The sequence below is a fragment of the Myxocyprinus asiaticus genome, chromosome 28, assembly GCF_019703515.2.
Source record: "Myxocyprinus asiaticus isolate MX2 ecotype Aquarium Trade chromosome 28, UBuf_Myxa_2, whole genome shotgun sequence".
NCBI classification, from domain to species: Eukaryota; Metazoa; Chordata; class Actinopteri; order Cypriniformes; family Catostomidae; genus Myxocyprinus; species Myxocyprinus asiaticus.
In genome coordinates this window covers 7,280,832-7,307,837 of record NC_059371.1, presented here as the reverse complement: position 1 = coordinate 7,307,837, position 27,006 = coordinate 7,280,832, and the positions used below count along the sequence as shown (strand labels likewise).

The 27,006-nt window shown below is 35.9% G+C and overlaps 1 protein-coding gene and 1 pseudogene across 2 annotated transcripts in view; one reads left to right on the top strand and one right to left on the bottom strand.

Moving 5' to 3' along the window:
* Window positions 1-375: 375 nt before the first annotated feature.
* LOC127419365 (2-epi-5-epi-valiolone synthase-like) lies at window positions 376-7,622 on the top strand (annotated as a pseudogene).
* Window positions 7,623-11,602: 3,980 nt separating this feature from the next.
* Window positions 11,603-27,006, bottom strand: part of LOC127418914 (microphthalmia-associated transcription factor-like) — a 60,949-nt gene continuing 45,545 nt past the window's right edge. For both annotated transcript variants that reach the window (XM_051659830.1, XM_051659831.1), the window contains exons 3-10: window positions 26,280-26,510; window positions 23,199-23,297; window positions 20,488-20,602; window positions 20,177-20,269; window positions 15,549-15,605; window positions 15,021-15,096; window positions 14,729-14,876; window positions 11,603-12,033 (exon numbers count right to left, since the gene is read on the bottom strand). In XM_051659830.1, the coding sequence (XP_051515790.1) occupies window positions 11,611-12,033; window positions 14,729-14,876; window positions 15,021-15,096; window positions 15,549-15,605; window positions 20,177-20,269; window positions 20,488-20,602; window positions 23,199-23,297; window positions 26,280-26,510 (1,242 nt within the window). In that variant the 3' untranslated portion in view covers window positions 11,603-11,610. The remainder of the gene's footprint in view (window positions 12,034-14,728; window positions 14,877-15,020; window positions 15,097-15,548; window positions 15,606-20,176; window positions 20,270-20,487; window positions 20,603-23,198; window positions 23,298-26,279; window positions 26,511-27,006) is intronic.

The window sequence follows — 27,006 nt, the reverse complement described above, 5'->3', positions numbered from 1 at the left end:
AGTCACACGAATTATTACATATCTTAGCATGTGTGAAACCAATATTAAAACAACATATAACGAACAACACAAACCGCACGGAACCAAAACTTAACAGAATAGTGCGCCAGATGGTACACTAGAAACTGCAGATTAGATAAATGCATGTGAAGTTTATACTAGCTAGCTTGCTATTTTATGAACTGTGATGGAACTAAACAAAATATAAATATACTGGAGTTAAATAAGCCAGAGATTGAAGGCCCACCACCATCTCTAAAATCTGTTGTTTGGGAGCATTAGGGTTTTGCAGTAAACTGCAGAAATACTGGGCAGCGAGTAGTGAACAGGACGAAGGCTGTGTGTCGGCTGTTTCACCAAGGTCAGGGATCTAACATGTTGACTTATTTGCAGCGACATCATCACATGTCTCTTGAGTTTACTGGAGCAAAGCATAAACAGCCTGTGCAAGTTAGTCTTGCCACAGCATTCATGCAGCCTCTTGCTGCAAGGTCAGACTGGGTTAAAGGGATAATGAACGCCATAGTATTATTTATTGCTGCAGATATGCGACCATACTCAGTCTTCGAGAACACAGGATTTAAGCATCTGCTTAATGTACTTGAGCCCCGTTATAAAGTTCCTACAAGAACCCATTTAAGCAGTTCTGTAGTGCCCGCTCTATATAAACAAGCACGTGCTGTACTTATTCAGCAGGGGACACTGGCAATGCTAACAGATCTGCCCTTTACTCTGATAATGTGGATATTCTAATTTTCCTGAAAAAAAAAAAGAAAAACTTGAAAATTGAGTGATAAGTACTGTACAAGTGGTGAGCTGAAAGGCAAAAGACAACGAAACCTGCACTTCTAACGTCTTAATTTTGTTACAATTATTATAATTGCACTTTTTTAACTTGTATTATTATTTATGTTTTTATACAATGTGCTTATAAGAGGCTCTTAGTTTTGTATTGTAATTTTGTTGAAGAAATAGTGGGCACAATAAGAATTGTTGCCTATCAGTCACTGTGTTTTCAAAATAAATAATTTAAAGACAGATTCTTTGTTTTCTCTGCTGTACCGAAACCGTACCAAACCATGACCCCAAAACCGAGGTACGTACTGAACCATGAATTTTGTGTACCGTTGCAGCCCTAATGTCTACATACTGTTTGTTCAACAGCAGATAACATGCAGTAATAAATGCATCCTAGATATAGTTTAAAACAATTTATCAGTTTTTCATTTAATCTTTAAAATCAATAATCATAATGTTCTTTCAGACAGATTTATAAAGAAATTGTTTGTTAAAAGTCAGAAAAGAAGCTTCTGGCACTCTCTAGAGGACAATTGTGGTAGAATTTCATAAAACCATCCATTTCCTATACCTGATTATCCTCTATAGCAGTGGTTCCCAACCCTGTTCCTGGAGGCTCCCCAACACTACACATTTTGGATATCTCCCTAATCAAACATACCTGATTCAACTCATCAGCTCATTAGTGGAGACTCCAAGACCTGAATTGGGTGTGTCAGAAAAGGGAGATATACAAAATCTGCAGTGTTGGGGGGCCTCCAGGAACAGGGTTGGGAACCACTGCTCTATAGGGTTGCCAGATTGCTGGAGCCTATCCCAACTACCTAGGCTGAAGGCAGGGAAACACCCTGAACAGGTAGCCTGCTTCATAAATGTCAAATGTTATTGGTCCAGTAGTCCAATAGTTTGCCCACGAACACACAAGTCTGTTCACTGGCCATCTGATTCACATTGCACATGAAACTGGCAAGAGAAATGAAACCGTTATCGGGCTGCTACAATGAGCACTGCTGAGGAAGAGAAAATCACTGGACATGCCAAAGTTTGCTAGGTTTGTGACTTCAAACCTTTTTGAAAGTAAATGTATTTACAGCTTTAGAAACATAAAATTTTCATGAATCCTTTATAATTTGTATAGTTACATATTTACTTTTTTATAGATATTTTAAATCCCTTAATCCCACCCCACCCCTAAACTACAGCCCCTACTTTTCAACAATATGAAAAACTTAACTTGTGCAATGACAATAATTTTAGTAAAAATTGACTATGAGCATTTGACATTACTGACATGAAACCTGTGTTGTAATGCTTCTTGAGGCAGCAGTTTTTGAATGTTTAAATGAGTGTGAAGGATTTGACTGTTACGATCACTATGGTGGATGGAAATGAAGAATAAAAACTATAAACATTTAAATAATTGAATAAAGACTTAAATTTGGGTCTATTCCTCACACAGAGCTATCTGATAATCTGCTATCAATAATGATTCATAACATTTGTCTCTGAAGTTGTTCATGCATAAACTGACTGACGTTTTAGATGCTGTCAGTATTGTACTTTTCAGTGCATATGCAAACGTAAGCAAATGTATGCATGCTAGAACCACACTTTACATAAGAATTAGAGATGCACCGATCGATCGGCCACTGATCTAGATCAGCCGATCTTCGTCTTAAATCTGTGATCGGGCCTTAATTCAGAGCCAATCTTTTTTTAATTGCAGCATGCACAAAACCACACATACACTGTCACACTAATGAATGAGCCCTCGAAACATCGCGTCCATGCGTAAGTTGTTGGCAATTCTTAGCATTCACGAACATTTACTTTCAGACATGCTGTAATTCAGATGAATATGCCATTTTGTTTTAAAAATGTGTATGAATATTAAGCTGCCTATTTTCAAGCATCATTATGGTAGTAATTCTGACTCGCTGTACAGTTAAGCACGGAGAGGAAAAAGATCCTGCAAACAGTTGTAAAAACGAATTCAGCAACAAATAAAACATGCAAATACAAATCTAAGTATATGATGTAACGTGTGTAGGGTTGGCAATTTTGGAGCTGTAATATAAAAGACACTCTCTCTAAGGTTGTTGGCGGGGGGGGGGGGGGGGTTTGTTGATGGCAGTTGTTGCTTTTGTGGACTTCTCAGACGGTCCCTTATCACACCCGCAACAGTATTAAGACGTTTTATCACAATGTGTGGACTTTTTAGATGGTCCCTTGCCCACAACATTTACAATGAATATCAAGGTTTAATTAACGATCTTGAACTATTTTGCTGTGACGCCATATCTGACCAACTTAAAGTACGGGAAAAATCGGGTCCCATATCGAATCAATACGGGCCGCGATTTTTTTTTATTTTTATTTATTTATTTATTTTTTCCTCTTTAAAAATGGGATGATCCCGTATTTTACTGGATGGGTGGCAACCCTAAACGTGAGTCACGACAATCGGTGTGTGGAGCGACAGGGAGATTCTGATTATATATATATATATATATATATATACACCAGTCAAAAGTTTTGAAACACTTGACTGAAATGTTTCTCATGATCTTAAAAATCTTTTGATCCGAAGGCGTATGCTTAAATGTTTGAAATTAATTTTGTAGACAAAAATATAATTGTGCCACCATATTAAATTATTTCATTATAAAACTAAAATTCAATAAAAATAAAAAAAGTTTTTGAAATTGATAACTTGGACCAAATAATAAAGAAAAGCAGGCAATAAGTGCCCAACATAGATGGGAACTCCTTTAATACTGTTTAAAAATCATCCCAGGGTGATACCTCAAGAAGTTGGTTGAGAAAATGTCAAGAGTACATGTCTGCAAATTCGAGACAAAAGGTGACTACTTTGAAGATATAACACAGTTTTGATTTATTTTGGATTTTGTTTAGTCACAACATAATTCCCATAGTTCCAATTATGTTATTCCATAGTTGTGATGACTTTACTATTATTCTAAATGTGAAAAAAAAAAAAAAAATATATATAATTTTATTTGAAATTAAAGAATTCCTAAATACAAAACCACTGCTAGAAAAAACAAAACAAAGGTGCTTTAAAGAATACCATTTAATACCATGTCTAGAGAGAGAACATGGTTTTACCATTGTTATCATGTGCAAAAAGCAAAACAAAACAATTGTGTGTACTTTTTATGTAAATGATACAGTATGTATAGTGATGTATAATTTTGCCCAACAGTTATGAGTCTTCCACAGAACATGGCGTTACCTGGACAGTAGTCAGCCCTATAGTCTTCACCTATCGAGTCATTCAATGTGAGAGGCTAAAACAACAATAAAATGATGAAGTGATTCATTGTAATCCAAGAGACTTTTAATGATCTTTACTGCTCAAGGTAATGTACAAGATCCTACCCTTGCCCACAACTGAGGAGAAAAAGTCCATGCTACTTTTGACCAGAATCTTGGACGAAGTCCATGAGTTTGGTATTGACCGCCGCATTGAGCCCATCATCGCTATTGGAGGAGGTTTGTGCTTGGATGTCGTGGGTCTGGTGGCATCGCTCTAACGGAGATGCACTCCATATATTTGCGTCCCTACTACTCTTTTGCCGTATGTTGACGCCAGTGTAGGGGAGTCAATTTTGCTAACTGTAAAAATAAGCTAGGGTCGTACATACCACCAGTTGCAACGTTCCTGGACAGAAACTTCCTGTGCATTCTACCAAGCCGCCATATTTCTATTGGAATGGCCGAGATGTTGAAGGTACACCTACTGCATGGTTGAGAGTACAATATTAGACTAAATGATCATCATTAAGAAGTACACTAGCAAATAGGTTATCTTAAAGCTAATAGACATGGGCTAAAATTAATGAAACTTTAATTTAAATTTCATGGGGTCTTTAAAAACTACCTAAAAGTATCATTAAAGTAGTTCATGTGACTCATGTACCATATTCCTGGTGATTCTGGTGAGGCACAACGAGACAATCAAGTATTTTTTTTTTTTTTTTTTTAAGTTAAAATCTAGACGTCATTTGTAAACAGTGGCTCAGAATAATTTATTAAAAGTTCTTCTTTTGTGTTCTGCATAAGAAAGTCATCTGGGTTTGGATTGACTCAACTCAGTTATGACAGAATTTTTATTTTTGGGTGTACTATTCCTTTAAGTAGTCTTGAGGTCATTTATAAGGTGTTCAATGCCACTGGAAAGTATTCAGACTCTCTTTTTGCTGTCAGTCAATGACACCTCAACCCTTACAAAAATCAAGAGTACATGGCAAATTTGCTGAAAACTTGCCGCAAATTCACCACTGATCATTTTCACATGCAAATGAGCTTTGTGGCAAACTTGCAGCAAATTCTTCATTGTTGCCAAAGGTTTACTGCAGGGTCATCACTACTGGTGAAGAGCTGCAAACTTCTGGTAAACATCTGCAGCAAATCACAAGCTCATTCGCATGTGAAAATAATGAGTGGCAAATTTGCAGCAAACTTGTGGCAAGTTTGAGGCTAGTTTGCCAGAACTCTAGATTGTTTGTAAGAGAATGGGAAAGTAAAAACACAATTTAAGACCCATGTACATCAGAAATAAGTGTTTGGCTGCAATCAACTAAGAATTAGGGTGAAGGTCATTGATTTGAGTCCACACGTGCCTACTGGTCAAATGTATACCTTGAATGGACATTAATTTGCTTAAAAAAATACAATAAAAAAAAACCTCTGCCAGATGAGAAGAAATGTGTATTTAATTAGCAATGTTAAAGTAGCCTATTGTTTGTTGAGTGACTGCAAAGAAAAAAAAAAATTCATTCAATCCTTTAAAAAATGGGTTAAAGGCTTCAGCATACTCATGGCGAAGTGCTTCTTCATTCTTTGTTCAGAGCCCGAAGTGCTTCTTCGTTCTTTGTTCAGAGCCAAAAAGAAGTTTGACACAGCTGAGCAACGGCATACTGTTTGAGAACATTCAGACACTGTCCACAATGCAGGGGAGGCGTTTAGAGGAGCATTTAAATAAGAGGACGCTCAAGACTACATGTAAAACATCACAATGTGTTATCAATGACTTCATACCTCATTCTGTAAGTAGAATTCAAGAACAAAAGATCAGTAAAAGAAGCTGTATTAACTACTTGATGATGATTTAAAGTAATATATATATGCAGTAGATAATGTGTAATTTATCATGTTTACATTTTGCTTTCATGGTGCTAATGCGCTAACACGCTATACACAGCTACAATATGTGCCAATTGTTATTGTAATTTATGATGACACTGATACTACTGCAAAGATGGGTGTATAAAAGAGGGTTAATGGTCAGAATACCCTTACAAAAATAGAGTGTTCTGAAAAACTTGCTCCAAACTTGCTGCAAACTGTTCATTGTTGCCAAAGGTTTGCTACAGGTTCACCATGTGAAGAGCTGCAATCTTCTGGCAAAAATTTGCGGGGAATAGCAAACCTTTGAAAATAATAAGTGGGAAATTTGTGCCAATTTTGTAGAAAGTTTACGGCAAGTTTGTCAGGGACAGACAAAACAATGATGAGAGGCATATCTCACTATGGGCAGATGTGTGAATGTCTTTCGGATGCAGATGGTACATGAGAGAAGCAGTATATCAGTATAGAGTATTTGAGTAGATTTAATTACTTTTTAGACTAATTAAACAAAATAATCACATGACATTCATTCTTGAAAAATGTCTTCACACAAACAATCGTACAGATGAAGGTAAATTTGCACCAGCTTGCTAATAACTCTACACGCCTGTGTGCTCTTGTTGACTGATCTTAACTGACTAAACAGGAATTAACTGTCAGCCTCAAAGTAGGTGGAGCTCCAGGTCACTTCTACTGATGATGTGGGCCAGTGGAAGTAATGTGTTTAGCAGCCGGTATGAAGTTTTCCTGAAAGTTTGCCCTAGCTTTTGCAAACCACCAAAACGAATGCAAAAACACCTTCTTTTTAGCAAGATTTTGTTATTAATGACGTCACATCCTTTCGTTCTTCAATACTTTTCGAGGTGTGCAGGGGCCGTAAGGGAGAGAACTGAATATATTTTGACATCACTGCCATGTGTAATTTAGGTCTTGTTTCACCAATGATAGTGATTTCCAACAGATGGTGCTGATAAAACACAAAGGACTGTTTGAACTTTTGTAGAAGGAAGGCAGATATTTGTTGGACACCAGTTTTCAAACAACAAAAGGAACAAAAGTGCATACAAATGTAGCCAGTGTCCACAGAATGATTATAGAAACCATGCTATATGAACTTGCCCCAAATCTGTGGGAGGATGACCTGGACAGGCTTGTGGATTTTGGACATACCATCAGTCCAGTATTTGAAATGTTTCCAAGATGAGGACTCAACAAATATTTGAGAATGAAACATCACTGATTCAAATGAAAGGTGCTGTAAGTGATTTGTTTTTTTCATGGAAAGGTATGCAAAAAAATGTCCTACTTCCTGAAAGAAATGTATAAAAATAAGTGTTGTGAGACATCTCACTGATCTCTTTTACAGCTCTAGACTCTGTAAACGGCAAACAAAAATGTGTCTGCGGGCACTGACGCTTTCTGCCTGTCAATCATTTTGTACGTTCTTATAGTATTGTAGTTAAAGTTAATTATTGAGGCTTTATGCCATTTTTATGCCATGTTGTTCATAACAGTTGTCAGTTGAGGGCGCTATTTTGCTGCTGTTGTTTTTAACAACCGTTTCTCCTCTTAATAAAGCTAATTTGTTATCTTTGGAGTGCATGGTTTTGGAAAGAGGGGGCGTGGATAATCCAACGGCTCAGTCTCGTGGAAGTAGAACAGCTAAAATCGCTTACAGCACCTTAAAATAAAAAATAAAAAAACACACACAAACACCAGAAATTGTGAAAACCACTAAATATAACTTTAATGTTTGTAACACTTTCAATACCAGTACACTTGTCAAGCTTGAAATGGTCACACTAGTGACCAGCTACTTTCCTTATAAAACATTCCAGTGGATGTTTCAATTTCAAAACAACAGTTTCAGTGAAAGGTGACTTCAGCAAGTGAAAAGTTGTGTCGGCTTCCAGTATTGAATTTATACAAAGTACTTCATAAGGAAATTCAACAAAAAACCAACATTAATAGCAATTTTAAGTCCTTCCTTAAATAATGTTTGGTTAAGCTTCAAAAATATAATACAAAAGTACATTAACAAAACAAAAACACTTTGTTATTAAAAGATGTTCAGTTGAAGTTCCATGGAAGCCTGTTTTAAAGGCACCTTTCAGCGGACATTCAGTGACCTCGTGCTTTACCTGCTACCTGATTGTCTGAATTATTGCTCAGAAAATACAATATGCAACAGCCTGTTTTGCTATAAATCCACAACATACCTAACAGTTTTACTGCATACTTAGACTCTACTTGGAATTTGGCAACATTTTAGCAGTCAACACTGTATAACATTACATTCAAAGGACATTGAAGTCAACTTTCAGTAGTTTCTTTCTAGTAGGCGGAGTTCATGTAAATACACTACTCTTGATAGTCCTGAGTGCTTCAAGACAACTCATTTTTAAGTGAGAATACATGTTAAGTCAGATCAAGTCTTGAGTCAAACCCCAGGCTTCAGTATTAAAAATGTTTTTGTGGTAAAACAAAGAGATCATTCCCCACTACTTCACTTGAGGAAATAAATTTTACACCAGTTTGATACCACAGTTTAAGACAAAATTTAACATCACATAAATACAAGTGAATAAATTTATTTTCAAGACAGTAGTTCACCCCAAAAATGAAAATTCTGCCATTATTTACTCCCCTAATTTCACTCCGTATGATTTTCGCATTTACGTACAAAAATCTGTCAAGCCAAGTTTCGCACAAATATGGAAAATGCATATTTGCACATCAATTGCTAATGAAACATGTCCCTTCAGGACTCGTATCTTGGTCCTTTGCATCGCAAGTGCAATGCTCTATCATTTGAGCTTCTCCACAATTTGATCGCACCTGAACAAGCTTGTGCATGTGGATGGTTATGTAATGCAAATGTTAAAATTTAACTCTAAAGAAGTCATGCGCTATAGTAAAAGTGTTTAGATGTCAGAAGATAGCATTGTGTGAGGAACAGGGTGAAAAGTGTTATAAACTAATCTGCGGTTTTACCTGAGATTTGGGAGAAAGTGAGTAAAAGTCATTGTTGATGCACTCATTGTTGTCACAATTGGTTTTAATTATTTCACAAAGCTATCATATGCATTCAGATGACTTGGGAGTATCGCTCACAAGTCTTGGACTACTTCTGTCATACTTTTATGGTGCTTTCTTTTGTCATTTTTGGAACTCCACAGCGCCAGTCCCTATTCACTTTGTGGAGCAGCGTGAACATTCTGCTTAACGTTTTTGCATTAACAAAATGGAGGTGAGTAAATGATGATAGATTTTTCATTTTGGGTGAACTATTCCTTTAAGTAACAGGTTTGTAATGTGAAGGCGCAGGTATACTTTGTTTTTCTGTGACAAAATATACCTGGGCTGATAACGAAATTTGTGTCATGCGTACTGTGCGCGGAGTGATCAACAATGCAGACCACCGAAGTATACTTTGGCCTTAAGGCACTTTACTGTGGTCTGACTCGGCTTTCACTATACTAAAATCTTACAACATCTTTCAGTGAAGCACAGGTTGATTTCTGAACTAAAAATGATCTTTGCATAGTTCTATGAAACACATAAACAGTAATTGCATGGTCATTATAGTTGAACAAATTGGAGGCATTCATTAGTACATCAGAGTACCTTTGCTACAGCTGAGCATTTTGAAACATTTAAAAAATATATAGTAACAATACAGCTTATTATTACATATACAGTCAGTCATTTTACACCATGTAAGCATTCGGAAAAACCCAAACAAGTGTTAAAATACATACATTTTTTTTCTTTTAAATTTTTTACATACTTTTTTTTTTTTTTAGATTGGTTTTCAAGGTACAAGCATTCATCCAGTGTTTTTGACCAGTACAAAAAGTTTTTAAAAATCCCATATTCCAGGGAGGATAAATATTTGTTTTTAGGGGTATGACTTGAAATTTGAAGTCTGAAGTACTAAATGATTATTGCTTCAGTGAAAGCATTCAGAAATAAATAAGTTCACATTCATATGGATTCTTTCATACTATGCACTGCATTGTGAGATGCGTTGTGTCAAAATACATCTTCTGGGTACCTTCAAAATCATAATTTTAGGCAACAAGCAGAGTATAACTATATAGGCACTGCATATAACCACAACAAATCATGTTTATTTACATGACATTTTGTGTGGGTCAATTTTTAATATTATAAATGACAAATATGGCCACTAACCATAAAACAGACCATTAAAAACAACTGCCTATGTATGTTTTCAGGAACTGTTATCACACCAAATGCTTGTCAATATGTCCAAGTATTGCAGAGTATAATCTGTTGGTTTACATTTGGATATTGCTTACAGATCCTGACACATTTGATTGAGATATTGCTAATACGTTGTGAACACTGTCCTTCCAAAGGTGCAAAACATCCATGCAGCCTATGGATCTAAAGATTATTCCAGTGACATGAAATGACCTGATTCCCATCCAATACTCTCAATAGAACAAATTAAATTCTCAAGGACCTAAAAACACTTTAGTGTGACCAAAAAACCTTGCACCTTATTCAGATGCCTCCCGCAATCCAGTTTAACCACACGCTAGCCATCTGCGTCATGCGTACTGTATTTAAATGAAATCGTTGTCATAATTTTCAGTAAAAACAAGCCAACTTTTCATGTAAAGTAGGCTTATTATAGTATGCACCTTTTTAATTACCATAAGTCAAGGCTATTTGACTACCATAAGTCAAGGCTATTTGCCTGGCGTGGAAACTGAATTTTGTTTAAAAGTTTTGTTTTTCTATTGAGTATGGCAGCAGTAATTCATAAAATGAAGATCAAATGACAAAGAAGAGCCTTATTTCCAACATGCATTCAGATGTGCGGTGCAATCGAGCGCATGTTCAAGATTAAAAAATTGCTTTAGTGAATTACTGAAGTGCTGAAACAACGTAGACAGCAGGTGCAAATAAACAACGCTATCAGCGTGCGTGGTTCATTTTCAGTGAATTTTCTCCTGAGAGAACAGTGGCATGAATTAATAGGATGAAATAATTTTAGGTACAGCTGTATCAAGGCTATTCAGTGTTTGCGTTGTTATCTGGATGATGTCTATTTTAGTGTGCTTGCTCATCCTCCATATATCACTAAAATGTTACGATTTAGTATGTATGTTTATGTTCTCTTTTTCAAATGTACGTCTTGTCAAAGTATGTGTGCTTCCCAGGTCGCTGGCCTGGAGAAAAACACCAAATATGTTGCTTAATATCTACATAAACAAGTTAAATGGCAAGTATTATGCTTAAATCATTCCTTTACAAGGGATATAAAAAAAAAGATCTATTCTTCTAAACTGTGCGCTACTGTACAACCAGAGAAAAATCACCATTCTAGTGCATTTTTACATTATCCCAAAGTTGATTCAATTACATTCTAAATACACCTATGCAAAGTTATACAAATCAATCTTTTTCTGATACTTACCTTGATTATTTTGATATTATGGACAGCTGAATTATTGTAATATGACAAAAATTTCAAGAAGGCAAACTGGATTAGAGTTCAATAAAATAAAATGAGTGTAAACAGAAAAATTATATTACTTTGCACTTGACAAACAAGCTGTTCTTCCTCTTTGGCAGTCACCTGTATTGTTGGAAAACTGCAATCAATAACCAGTCAAACGAGGGCTAACAAACATACTCGTTTTCTTCCATGCTCATGCTGTTCTTACGGCTACTTTCGTTCGAGGCTCCAGGCGAAACAGAGGAGAGCAGTGGGTCGTTTGTTGCTACAGGGGACAATGTGTCGTCCATTAGGATGTCATCAAGTTTGGTGCCATGTGCCTTTGGGACCAAACTGTAGGCCCCTGCATCAGCAGAAGTGGTAGAGCCCGGGCCGTGAGCGTCATTAAAGGTGATTGTGCCATTGTTAAGGTCGAGGGTGCTAGAGCGGCCCATGTCCTGGCAGGAGGGGTGCGCATGGGGGTACATATCCTGGGTGCAGTTCCCCGGGACTGGTTCCTGTTTTATGGCCCGGGCTGCCAGCTCTGATGGGCAGAGTGTAGAGGAGGTGATGGCCAGTCCATGTACACGAGCCTGCATTTCCAGCTCCTGGATTAACATGGAGCATTATAAAAGAGAGAAGAGGTCTCCTGTCAATGGCTTACTACAACAAAGCTGTCCCTGTTGCTTAAAGTCAATGTGAAACAGCACTTACAACTCAGTTCACTTCCAAAATTTGACATATTTCCAAGTGAAACAGGATTTCATGAGCACTTAATGTTATCCATTGGGAATAAATTAGATTGTGAAAAGTTGGAAAAATTTTATCAGACCTGAATGCGCATCTACGAGTGTCCGCGTGTCGAGAAAATCTGGGCTGCACGTGGACAGTCCATGCAGACTGTGATGATGACAACATTTGCTTAACGCCGAACCACATACTGTCTGGATTACAAGTGCGTGGCTGTTTAAGCAGAGAGTGCGGGTGCTAGATTGACCTGCCTGCAGTCTTGACCAGTCTCCAATTAAGAATGTGTGGCGCATTATGAAACACACAATACAGCAACGAAGGCCTCATACAATTGCAGAGCTGAAGACCTGCATAATGTATGAATGGGGGGAAATTCTGCTTGCTAATCTTAAAGGGATAGTTCACTAAAAAATGAATATTCTCTCATCATTTACCCTCATGCCATCCCAGATATGTAGGACTTTCTTTCTTCTTCAGAACTCAAATGGAAGATTTTTGGAAGAATATTTCAGCTCTGTAGGTCCATAAAATGCAAGTAAATGGGTGCCAAATTTTTGAAGCTCCAGAAAGCATATACAGCCATCATAAAAATAATCCATACCTCTCTAGTGGATAAATTAATATCTTCTGAAGTGAAACGCTAGGTGTATATAAGAAACAGACATGGCGCAAGTGTTTGAGCCTCCTCTGTGTAGATATTTATACGTAGATCCCTTATTAGCAGCTGTTCCTTTGGACCGTGATACTGTTTCCACACAAACACAGTTTATGCAGCGGTCTAAGCAAGGAAGCTGGTCTGAGGCATCTCCTCCATTCACTTGCTTTCAAACCAATTCAAACAGCTCTCCTTGTTGACCGTTCCAAGATGGCGCCGCAGTTGACGTATCCAAACCAGCCGAATGACGCATCAATGTGTCAGTTCTTGCGTGAACTTGCCAATGCGCTTACATCACGCGAGAGGCTGAATGTATTCGACCCTTAAAAAATAATTAAATATTGATCTATTTCTTACACACACCTAGCGTTTCGCTTCAGAAGACATTAATTTATCCACTGGAGTCGTATGGATTATTTTTATGATGACTTAATGTGTTTTTTGGAGCTTAAAAATTTTGGCACCCATTCACTTGCATTGTATGGACCTACAGAGCTGAAATATTCTTCTAAAAATCTTAATTGGTGTTCTGCAGAAGAAAGAAAGTCCTACACATCTGGGATGACATGAGGGTGAGTAAATGATGAGAGAATTTTCATTTTTGGGTGAACTAATCCTTAAACAAACATCAGTGCTCAAATGCTTAACAAGTGTTTTTAGAAGAAATGGTGATGTTACACAGTGGTTAACACTTGTCTGTCCCAACTGTTTTGGAGCGTGTTGCAATCATGTGATTTGAAATGAGTGTATATAAAAATAAAAAAATAAAATAAAAAAAATTCACAGGATAAAACATCAAATAATGTGTTGTTGTGGTGGCTCAGTGGCTAAGGCTCTGGGTTACTGATCAGAAGGTTGGGGGTTCAAGCCCCAGCACTGCCAAGTTGCCACTGTTGGGCCCTTGAGCAAGGCCCTTGACCCTATCTGCTCCAGGGGCGCCGTATCATGGCTGACCCTGCACTCTGACCCCAGCTTAGCTGGAATATGTGAAAAAAAGAGAATTTCACTGTATATGTGCAAATGTGTGATAAATAAATATAATTATAATTATTAGTGCTTTCAATTTAGCTTTCATTAGCACTTTCCATACTGTCCCAACTTTTTCAGAATTGGGGTTGTATACAAATATATAAGTAGTTTGAGAGTGTAGGGAGACTCAAATGCATCATTCAAAGAGCGTCATGGGAGTGGGCGGTCGCTGCAGAGCTCTTTTGCTGTGCTTTAGTGTGATTCTCTGATTGGTGGCTCTTTCCCTTCAGGATCATGGGTAGAGTAGTTTTCAGCACAAATTCCACTATTAAACGTGATTCTTTTTTAAACGTATTTTAAACAATGTGGACTGAAGGATTCAACAGAAGGATATACTATCGATTAACAACTTCATTAAAGTTTTATAAGTTACTGTTAAAAATAAATTTGTCTATGGAGAAAATTAATGTGATTTTTACTTCCAGAAACCAGGCTGTTGCGCTCTATGGTGGTCAACCAATATGGGTTTTCGACCGACAACTGCTGATGTGTTAAGTAGAAATATGATACTGTACAATTTAAAGATAACATATAAGATGTATACTGTACAATATTGCTAAAATTGTATTCAATATTTACTAAGGATTTGAATCAAAAATATTAGTCTTTTCCTAAAGTTTACACTTCTGCCAATCAGCAAAGAGGATACAGTTATAAGCCAATGGCAATAATCTTAAAACAGCACAAACATTTGTTGATTAATCAGCCTGGCCAAAATATGGGTCTACTGTATCATTACTTCAGACAATCAAAAGTTTACATGTTACATTTTGTTAGTGAGCTCATTTACTGTCTCTACAACTAAACACCTTTACAATGGTATTTTATTGCTAGTTATTGGCTATATTGTTGGCAAAGTCTGTGCTGACCTGTATCCTGAGCATCAGGTGGCGGTTGGCATGTTCCAGCTTCTTCTGTCGGTTCTCCAGCTCTTTGGCACGTTGTTGCTCTCTCTGAAGTTTCCTGATGTAGTCCACAGAGGCCTTCAGAATAGTGCCCTTGTTCCAGCGCATGTCCCTGAGGAACAACACAACCATCCTCAGCTGACAACAGCACATCTAAAGAGTACTCTATTATCAGCATTAGTGTCTGCTGTAATAATAACATATATTCATATGGTTCAAGTGTAGCTCAGAATGTACTGAATATTTTTGTCCTTACGGGTCATTTGATTTTGGAATCAGAGTCCCCAGTTCTTTGATTCGATCGTTGATGTTGAATCTTCGCCTCCTCTCGACTGATACACAGGAAGAAAATAATGTTATATTACAAATTCATATGATATTCAAAGGCCGTAGATATTTAGTAGCCAGACCTTTGACTAAATGGCATGAAGTCTAGTCCACATTGCAGCTTGTTCTGGCCAAGAACTTGTAAAGCGGTGAACAGTTTGTTGTTTTTTTTAATGCAGTTTAGGGTTAGTGTCGGTTAGTGTCGTTAGCATCTTTATAATAGGTTGTACAGAAAATACCAGAAAAGGCAGTGTAATAAGTAGAATATTTCATGGAGAAAACAAAGCAAAATATACAGTTCTGTTCATGGAAATTTTGTCAACTTGCTGCAATGTGCTTCAAACTAAATTTTTTATATCTTTCAAAGATTTGATGCCAATAAACTGGCAAACTTTGGCAAATCCAGTGATTATTTCACAAATGCTTGCTGTTTCAACACTTTAAGTGAAACACTCACTTAAGTTGTGGTTGTCCTTTTTTTGCCTTTCCTTTGCGAAAGCTCGCACCTCTGCCTCTAAAAAAGACAAAGGAAGGTGAGAGGAGAAGTTGATAGCTCAACATTTATTTTACAGATGGTTTTATTGCATTTAAATGGTTATGTTTGGAATAGTATACTTGCATACTACTCTTACTATGCCATATATAGTCTGTATACTGTGCACATTTTGTGGATTTTCTGTATGCATGGAATACCTGGATGACCTACTAGATTTGCCAGATTTCGCAGTATGCAACAAAGCACACTGCACTGAATTCTCTATACTATAATGCAAAGCGCTCAACTTGACCTTCAATTTCTAGTTTGACGAATGTACTTCAATTACAGCCATGATTTTTAACATCTCTATTTTGATAAATTATTTGATTTGACTGCAAAATGTTAAAGGGATAGTTCACCCAAAAATGAAAATTCTCAGATATGCATGACTTTCTTTCTTCTGCTGAACACAAATTAAGATTTTTAGAAGAAAATTTCATCTCTGTAGGTCCATACAATGGTGTACAAAACTTTGAAGCTCCAAAAAGCACATAAAGGCAGCATAAAGATAATCCATAAAACTCCAGTTGTTTAATTCATATCTTCTGGAGCAATATGATTGTTTTGGGTGAGAAATAGGCCAAAAATTAAAGGGATAGTTCACCCAAAAATGAAAATTCTCTCATGATTTACTCACCCTCATGCCATCCCAGATGTGTATGACTTCTTTTCTTCAGCAGAACACAAATGGAGGTTTTTAGAAGAATATCTCAGCTCTGTATTTCCATACAATGCAAGTGAATGGTGATCAGACCTTTGTAGCTTCAAAAATCACATAAAGGAAACATAAAAGTAATCCATAAGACTCCAGTGTTTAAATCCATATTTTCAGAAGCAATATAATAGGTGTGGATGAGAAACAGAACAATATTTAAGTCCTTTTTACTCTGAATCTCCACTTTAACTTTCACTTTCAGATGTGAAAGTGAAACTAAACAGGCACCACATGTGACTTTCAGATGTAAAAGTAAAATTGGAGATTTAGAGTAAAAAAAGGATTTAATTCATATAGCTTCAGATGATATTGATTTAACCACTGGAGTCTTATGGATTACTTTTATGTTTGCTTCATGTAATTTTTGGAGCTTCAAAGGTCTGGTCACCATTCACTTGCACTGTATGGACTAACAGAGCTGAAATAGTCTTCTAAAAATCTTAATTTATGTTCTGCTGAAAATAAATAAATAAATTCATATACATTTGGGGTGGCATGAGGGCGAGTAAATGATGAGAGCATTTTCATTTTTGGGTGAACAAACCCTTTAAGTCCATATTTACTATAGATTTTGACATCTGTCCCGATTGGAACAGTGCAGATTTCAAGAGGGAAATGTTTTGATGCTGCATGAGGTTTGAGGCTGCATTTTACATCAATGAGATATTGCCTTTCTATTTTCTAGTGATTATCATCAATCTTTTGGCAACCACTGTACATTTCAAAAGTATCCCAAAATAATTTAACCCACAACTCTTTTTAACTCACATCTGCATTTTAAAATAGCCCAACTGGGTGTGAAAACTGCAAACCTGGTAATACTGTGTCTGGTTCGTGTGCAGCGCTCTGTGCATGCACCAAGCACGAGGAAGCGTAAATGAGCTTTTCACATGAACATTCCAATGAGACTGCAGATGTCAAGATTTATAATGAATAAGGACTTAAATTTTAGGCTGTTTCTCATCCAAAGCAATCATATTGCTTCATAAGACATGGATTAAACCACTCGAGTTGTATGGATTACTTTTATGCTGCCTTTATTTCCATTTTGAAGATTGAAAGTTTTGGACTTGCATTGTATGAACAAAACACCTCATATATTCTTTATAAATATCTTCATTTGTGTTCCGCAGAAGGAAGCAGGTCATACGAGTAACAGTTAACACAAAATTTAGCTAAAAATGCAAAATAACCATATTTTTATAGCTCATATGACACTTATTTGACAAGAAAGTATTTTACTGTTTAAAGTGTATATTGTTAAATACTGAGTACTGCTCCACTTACAATTTAATTAAATTTTTTAAATAGTAGGCTATAAACAGTGTATACTGCACAGTATTAAAGGAATGTTCCGGGTTCAATACAACTTAAGCTCAATTGACAGCATTTGTGGCATAATGTTGATTACCACAGAAAATAATTTACAGTGAGGTACTTACAATGGAAGTGAATGAGGGGCCAATTTTTGAACGTTACAACACTCACTGTTTCAAAAGTATAGCCTCAAGACGTAAAGGATATGCGTGTTAATGTGATTTTAATGTGATAAAATCACTTATTAACCTTTTCTGTGTAAAGTTATAGCCAATTTTACAACTTGGTTACCATGACAATGTCATGTCAACAAACCCTAAAATCCTAAAACGACTGTAAAAATTAAGATTTAAACAACTTTACAGCTTAAATAATACACACGTTTTAACAGAAGAATGAATGTAAGTGCTTTTATAAAATTATAAGCTTCATATTTCTGCTTTTAAACCCTCCAAACATTGGCCCCATTCACTTCCATTGTAAGTGCCTCACTGTAACACAGATTTTTTGCTTTTTTTAAAGAAAAGGAGGAACAAGTTAAACAAAATACATTTTTGTGGTAATCGACATTATGCCACAAATGCTGTCGATTGAGCTAAACTTGTATTGAACCCGGAGCATTTCTTTAAAGAAACAGCTCACCCAAAAATGATATTTGTTATAATTTCCTCACCCCCTGTATGTTGTTATTTTATGTAAAAATTTGATGCATCTTTACCCAGCATGTTTTTGTATGTCAAAAAAAAAAAACACCACTACAGAATCATAAATGCAGAGAAAAAGAGAGATTTTACACTTTATTTTACAGTGTACTGTATATGTTACTGTGTACTGACATAGCAAATTACAGAGTAAAACTAATGAAGTGCATGTAATTTTTTTGTAATTATTTTTAGGGCTGCTTGTATTTAAATATTGTTATTGTTATTACTATAACAATTATAACAACTAGGGCTGTCAATTTAGATTGTTATTTTAGTGTAATTAATCATCTAAAAAATAAAGTGTAAAAAAATTATTAAAAAATTAAAGTAATCGCGTCTGTAAATTCCTTAATAAAAGTACATATTTTCCTACCATACCAGCAATTCAAGCTTGAAGTAAATCTGTTTTTACGAGCCACGCCAATAGGTGGCAGGTCACCTTAACAAACCTCACAAGCAGCAGCCACTGAATGAGAACCGTTCACTCACAAACACAACAGAATACAGGAATCTTGAGATGTGATTTTCAAAGTTTCCACTACTTTTAACTACACACAGCATCCCAAGAATGTGGCGTTTGTGATACTGAATACCAGTGAGACGCTCCAAACACGTCCGTTTGAGGCAGGCACATGTACATAGAGCGGAACGCAAGAACGTGCACTTTGAGAACTGGGCACATTGGCAAACTTAAGGCAAAACAGATTGCTGTCAATTGTAGGCTTGTTCAATGATATGAGAATAAAACAAACAATATATTGAGTTCTTAAGCCACTTTTTGGATTGTCTAATCAATGCTTTTTTATTTATATCTGCCACAATAATGATTTCAATTTATTTTAATAATTTATTTCAAACTAAATTTCAATTCGAATTATATTTATTATATATATTTATTATAGGCCCTACATATTATATTTTGAAATATTTGAATTATTATGCATTATTTTTATTAGTTATCTTTATTTGGGGGCCTTCCTCAGCAAATAATGATTATATGCGATTAATTGTGATTAATTAATCGGCATGTCATGTAATTAATTCGATTAAATATTTGAATTGATTGACAGCCCCAATAACAACATGTAATATGTGTAACACGGACACGTAAAATAAAGTGTTATTGAGAGCCTATTTGACTCTCTATGCATGCACTATATATTCATATAAGTCTTCTGAAGTCATATGATAGCTGTGTCCGAGAAACATGCTGAAATGTAAATTGTTATTCACTGATCATATTTCTGTTTGCCCCAAATTAAAAAATGGAGTGTTACATACGATTATTATAGACATAAGAACCAATATAATTTCAGTGTCAATGACATCGACATGCCATTTTTTAATTTGGATTCAAACGTGGGCTACACATGAGCTTTGGGAGGAAAATTATCAGTGAATAACAATTAAATTTCAGTCTGATTTAACAAAAATCATTTAAATCTACCATTTCACTTCAGAAGACATGTAATAAAGCATATGAGTCATATGGATTTTATTTATTTATTTTTGATAGTGCTTTTATTGTGTTTTTTATTCTTCAGGAATTTAACAAACATGGTCACTGGTCAGAGGTCTGAAACAACCTGAAGGTGAGTAAATATTGATCTAATTGTTTATTTTCTGGTGAACTTTTCCTTTAAATAAGTAGTAAGCAAGTATTCTATCTGAACATAGCTACGGTACATGTTGTACATCTGATTCACCAGTAACAGGTTTGTGAATGTACAAATGAAACCCACAAAATTGCCATTATTATGTTTCAGATAAGAACCTGACATGCAGACAATATAATAAATATTTCCACATACCCACAGGAAACCCTTCAGGCCTTTGATAGTTTTCAAACTTGCCACAGGAGCTGGGCTTGTCCATCATGTGCATCATGGCTGGAGATGGAGTTACTATGTGGCATATGATCATATTTTTACATTTCTCACTCTTAGCATCTTCCACATGACATTTCTACTGACTTTAAAAGGTAAAACACAATACATCGTCAAAAGGCCTGGAGGGTCTTTGTCGCTAATTGAAACATTAGCATTAAAACGTTCATGTCCGAAACAGCAGCTTTAACCAACCCAAACATGGTCAGACTCAATGTAGACTCAATGGTACTCACCAGAGAATTCCCTTTTAATATTGGGCAGGTTAGCAGGGCAGTTACTGATTGAGATTCCAGGAGGTGGTATGCCTGGGTTACTGTACATGTCCAACAGATTAGCTGACACAGGAATCTAAAAATACAAGATAAACACGTCAACATTGTCTCGTATTCAGCTCCACTCTGAATTCAGTCCTTAAAGCAGAGCTGCACACTTACTTTTTTAAGTGTTAAAGAAAATGATTAGCACAAATAACAATTTATTAGCACACCAAAGAGTATGGTCGCAATTGTTTTATTTTAAATTGTTTATTACTATGTATTATTTAATACTACATTCTGAATGACTTATTTGAGTTAATAAAATATTTTTATAAGGGCTGTTGATTTAATGTGTTAATTCAGTGCGATTGATTGAATAAAAAATTACACATTTAATCATGTCCCCAGACTGTAATAAGGAAAATTTGTGCCATCGGAGCAATTCAAACTTGAAGTACCACATGTTTTCAGCAGGGGACAGTAAGTGGAACTCCAGCTGTATAGGCAACATGCAGCTGTACATAGAACAAACCACACTCAGGCTTGCTTGACACTAGTGACAGCACAAGATGAGGACGTGCTCTTGCATTCAAATACAGCTGGACGTAACGCAATTACAAATGTAGGGATCTCGACACATGTTTTTCTAAGTTCCAAACTACGCTTAACTTGATACAATGACCTAAAAACACAGTGTTTCTGACATGATGCAACCAAAGTGAGACGCTTTAAAAAAAAAACTCCATGTTACGCAAGTGTACACTGACACGTCCTTAGAAAAGCCCTTATATTAAATATATCTCTGAGAAATTGATGAATTCAATTGCAAAATGGATTGGTGTGGACTGTATATTAAACAAAAAATAAAACAATATATTGCCTTCTAAAGAACTTTTGTATTGTCTTATAAATGCTTTTCTCATCTGTCACAATAATGTAATGCATTTTAATTATCTGAATTAAAATATTTACAATATATATTATGCTTATAATTATTTAACTTTAACTATTTATAAATATTTAATAATTATTTATTGAATAATATTTATTCAAGGGTCTTTCTCAGCAAATATTTATACATGCTATTCATTCGATTAATTAATTGGCATATCATGTAATTAATTCGATTTAAGCTTTTAATTAATTGAAGGCCCTAATTTTGATTACCATAAATATAAATAACAAGAAAAATCGTGGTGCGGTAACCCTCTTGTAATTTTCTTAACTGGGCATTTGCCCCTTACCACTACATAATACTGTATGTATTTCCATATGTCCTGCTATGTAATAATAATTTTTTTTTAAATACTTACAGTACATTAATAGTAATTCCCACGACAGTTACAGCGTGTCTACGGCAACCCGCTAAAGATCACAATTTGACAATCACAAAGTACATCAGTCTCATTTGTATGTTCTTTGTTGCAACACTACTCGTTGGTGGACATGACATTAAACGCACATGTTTGAATGGGTTAAAACGCTGCATATTATATTTTTTTATCGCAAATGGGAGCACAACTGTCGCACTGTACATCCCTGCATTAAAGGAATGTAAATTGTGTTATTATTTACTCATTTACCCTCATGTCATGCTAAACTCTAATTTCTATAACTTTCTTCCTAGGAACACAAGAGGTTTTGAAGAATGTTCATGCAGCTCTTTTCCAGTCAATAAAAGCACAGATAAGATCAAGCATAATAAAAGTACCTTAAAAGCAGTCCATATGACTCAAAATGTACACTTTCCCCTCCACCATAGCTCTCAAAACTGATTTGCCTTTGCTCATGTTAAATCTCGGCACTTTGTGATGATTTTTCAAGAGATACAAGCTCACATGTTGTTTGACATTATTGAAGTCAAACCTAATGTGATTGCCTGGTGACAAGTTTGAATTTGCGCTCGCGCAAATTAGATTTGAGAGTCACAGCTGAAGCTTTTCAGCTTATACAATGTAAATTCAGTCTGTTTTGCATACACAGCTATCAAGTGGCTTTAAAAGGCTTGATATTCCATGAGCTGCATGCACCACTTTTATGGTGTTTTTCTTTTACTTTTTGGAGCTTTAAAGCTCCAGTCCCCATCCACTTCCATTGTATGGAAAATAGCAGCATGAACACTCTTCAGAGTTCCTTCCTTTGTATTTAATGTAGAAAAAAGTCATACAGGTTTGCCATTACATGAGTTTGAGTAAACACAGACCAAATGTATATTTTTGGGGTGAACTATTCAGTTAAAACTCCAACAGTTAGACATTAGATCAGGCGATGACAGCTGGATCACACTGAACTCTGAGATACTGACAGAATCAACAGCTCTGATTGGCTCCTTTTGAGTGTTGATGAGACAGAAAGAGAATAAGTGTCACTGAAGTCACTGCTAATTAGGACATATACTGGAGTTATTACATTGTTTGAACACACATAAAATGACTAACTAATATCATTCCAACCTAACAAACTTCTTTTTTGTAAAATGTTTAGCTAAAAAAAGTGTTTGTGCTATCTGTCTTTAAAATAAATATAACTTGGTTTCATATGATATTAGAATATAGCTATACTATATACATTAATTTATTTTTTAATGTGGCTAACATGTCCAAATACTTTTTGGATCCACTGTTCAAGAGCTGAACTAGTAAGTAACAATAAGTGTAGCAGTGGAAAGAAAGGAAAACAATCCATACCGTGTTTGCCATCTGAAGCCCAGGGTCCAAGGGGAATCTAATGAGATCCTCACTGTAACTTGATTCCAAACTAATGATGTCATCAATGACATCGTCCATCTGACAAAGATCAAAAGTAATCTGTCAAACAGCACTCAGAGGTATAGTGTATGATGTACAGGCCTTATGCAGACAATTAAAGTGCTCTAGTGTGCTGGAATAACATACAGTTCAAATCAATGTATTTCTTCTGTTTAAAATCATTAAGTAAACTGTGCAGATCAATGGTAGACTCTCTTTAATCAGGTATTAACACTTATTTCAGCACAACTCTCTCTCTCTCTCTCTCTCGCTCTCTCTATCACACATTGAGTGATGACGCATCCCACTGCAGCTGTAGCGAGATATTCACAGAGAAGCAAACAGTGAGGCTGTTAGTTTTTCTGCTTTCCCACTTGAGTCAGTTTTTCTGATTAGCAGGTAATGAACTCTAAAATGACATCTTTGTGATGTTATGTCTATTTATACCTCATTTGCAGATGTTGACACATGATAAAGGATTCGAGACAGATTTGTTTGTCATGGTGTGGAGTCAGCTTTACAAAGAACATGTCCAGGTATTTTTTACCAAAAGAAAAAAAAAGAAAAAATATACAGTATATACAGTTGAGGTCAGAAGTTTACATACACTTAGGCTGAAGACAATTAAACAAATTTTTTAACCACTCCTAATACAGTATTTCATATTAACAAACTATAGTTTTGACAAGTCGTTTAGGACATCTACTTTGTGCATGACACGAGTAATTCTTCCAACAATTGTTTACAGACAGATTGTTTCACTTTTAATTGACTATAATCACAACTCCAGTGGGTCAGAAGTTTACATACACTAAGTTAACTGTGCCTTTAAGCAGCTTGGAAAATTCCAGAAAATGATGTCAAGCCTTTAGACAATTAGCCAATTAGCTTCTGATAGGCTAATTGTTGTCAATTGGAGGTGTACCTGTGGATGTATTTTAAGGCCTGCCTTCAAACTCAGTGCCTCTTTGCTTGACATCATGGGAAAATCAAAAGAAATCAGCCAGGACCTCAGAAAAAAAAATTGTGGACCTCCACAAGTCTGGTTCATCCTTGGGAGCAATTTCCAAACGCCTGAAGATGCCACGTTCATCTGTACAAACAATAGTATGCAAGTATAAGCACCATGGGACCACACAGCACATCATACCGCTCAGGAAGGAGACACATTCTGTCTCCTAGAGATGAACGTAGTTTGGTGCGAAAAGTTCAAATCAATTCCAGAACATCAGCAAAGGACCTTGTTGAGATGCTGGAGGAAACAGGTAGACAAGTATCTATATCCACAGTAAAACGAGTCCTATATCGACATAACTTGAAAGGCTGCTCAGCAAGCAAGAAGCCACTGATCCAAAACCTCCATAAAAAAGCCAGACTACAGTTTGCAAGTGCACATGGGGACAAAGATCTTACTTTTTGGAGAAATGTCCTCAGGTCTGATGAAACAAGAAATGAACTGTTTGGCCATAAAGACCATCGTTATGTTTGGAGGAAAAAGGGTGAGGCTTGCAAGCTGAAGAACACCATCCCAACCATGAAGCATAGGGCTGGCAGCATCATGTTGTGGGGGTGCTTTGCTGCAGGAGGGACTGGTGCACTTCACAAAATAGATGGCATCATGAGGAAGGAAAATTATGTGGATATATTGAAGCAACATCTCAAGACATCAGTCAGGAAGTTAAAGCTCAGTCGCAAATGGGTCTTCCAAATAGACAATGACCCCAAGCATCCCTCCAAAGTTGTGTCAAAATGGCTTAAGGACAACAAAGTCAAGGTATTGGAGTGACCATCACAAAGCCCTGACCTCAATCCGATTTGTGGGCAGAACTGAAAAAGCATGTGCGAGCAAGGAGGCCTACAAACCTGACTCAGTTACACCAGTTCTGTCTGGAGGAATGGGCCAAAATTCCAGCAACTTGTTGTAAGAAGCTTGTGGAAGGCTACCCAAAACATTTGACCCAAATTAAACAATTTAAAGACAATGCTACCAAATACAACAAATACAACAAAGTGTATGTAAACTTCTGACCCACTGGGAATGTGATGAAAGAAATAAAAGCTGAAATAAATAATTCCCTCTCTTATTATTCTGACATTTCACATTCTTAAAATAAAGTTAATTAAAAAAATCAGGCCTACCAATCAGTCCCTATTAGAACAGTATTTTAGGACATTATTTTTGTAACACTTAAAGCATATTCCCTTCCCTTTTTTATTTATTTATTTATTTTTATTTTTTTTGCTGTAACAGATGTAACACAATATTTATATTATTTATTATTAAAATCACCATAAATTACAGGCAGTACAACAAATCCATGATGTATAAATACTTCACCATTTAAATAATTTATAATATTAATATTTATATATAACAAATAACAGTAGTTTTTCGCATAACAGTAATGAGAATTTGGAAGAATATTTTTATAACAATAATGTTACAATTAAAAAAAAATAAAAAAGAGCCTTAACTTTCTGGCAACACTTACAATAACATTAGTTAACAACATTAGTTAACATGAACTAATAATGAACAATACTTTTACAGCATTTATTAACCTTGGTTAATGTTAATGTTAATTTCAACATATATTAACACATTTTTTTCAAAAGTTGTATTTGTTAACATTAGTTAATACATTATGAACTACTGTAACATAAACATTGAACAATTGTGTTTTTATTAACTAACATTTACAAAGATGAATAAATACTGTAAAAATTATATTGTTCATTGTTTGCTCATGATACCTAATGCATTAAATATGTTAACAAATGGAACCTTATTGTCTTAAGTCTATCTACTCCTTTTCTTTATGCAAAATATTTCTTATTTTTTCTGTCTTCATTGTTCATATTAATTTAAATATATACAGTAATAATAAAATTAAAGCAGCAATGTATTATGACAAAATATGAAGCAATTTAAAATGCAACCGTGATGTCTACAGATGATTTTTAGGAATATAATATAAATATTTTAACATTCTTAATATAGTAGTGAAACAGGGTTGTTACCTCTTTCTCGCAGTTGGAGTTTATTGTCAGTAAGGCCATGGGACTGTTGGGGGCACTGTTGCCCAGCCCCGGAGGCATTCCCCCGTGATCAGTGGCCTGGCTGGGGCACGGCAAGCTCACCGCCTGCGATCCAAGATTATCTCCTAGAGTGGTGGAGAGATACGCCTTTACCTGCTGCCGCTGAGCCTGCTGGATATGATACTTAGTAGGGTTTTCAAGATGAGTTTGAACCTTGAGAGCGAGAGAGAGAGAGAGAGAGAGAGAGAGAAAGAGAGAGTTACAGATGGTACAATAATCGGTTATACTTTGTTTTTCTGCATGCCAGGTTGTCTCACACACAGTCAAGCGCTCAGCCTTTCACAGTATACTCTTTTGATCGAGAGCAAATACAAAGGCGTTTGAGACCTGCTTTGTGATGCTCTTTTAGTACAGTCAACGGCAGGCGCATGTGCCGACGATGCTCACAGATGAAGACTGTCCGCGTGGTGAGAAAATATGGGCCACACGCGGACAGTCCGTGCAGACTGTGCTGATGATGAAATTTGCGTTCAGCACACTGTGTGTGGAGCGATCTGCAACACGGACAACCAAAATACTGTATACTTTGTCCTTAATAACAATGTGTAGTTTATTTTTTTAAATTAAAGGGATTTGAAATATTAATGAAAGTGAATGGTGACAACTGCTGTCCCTGGTCCCCATCAATTCTGCAAAACATCTCCTTTTG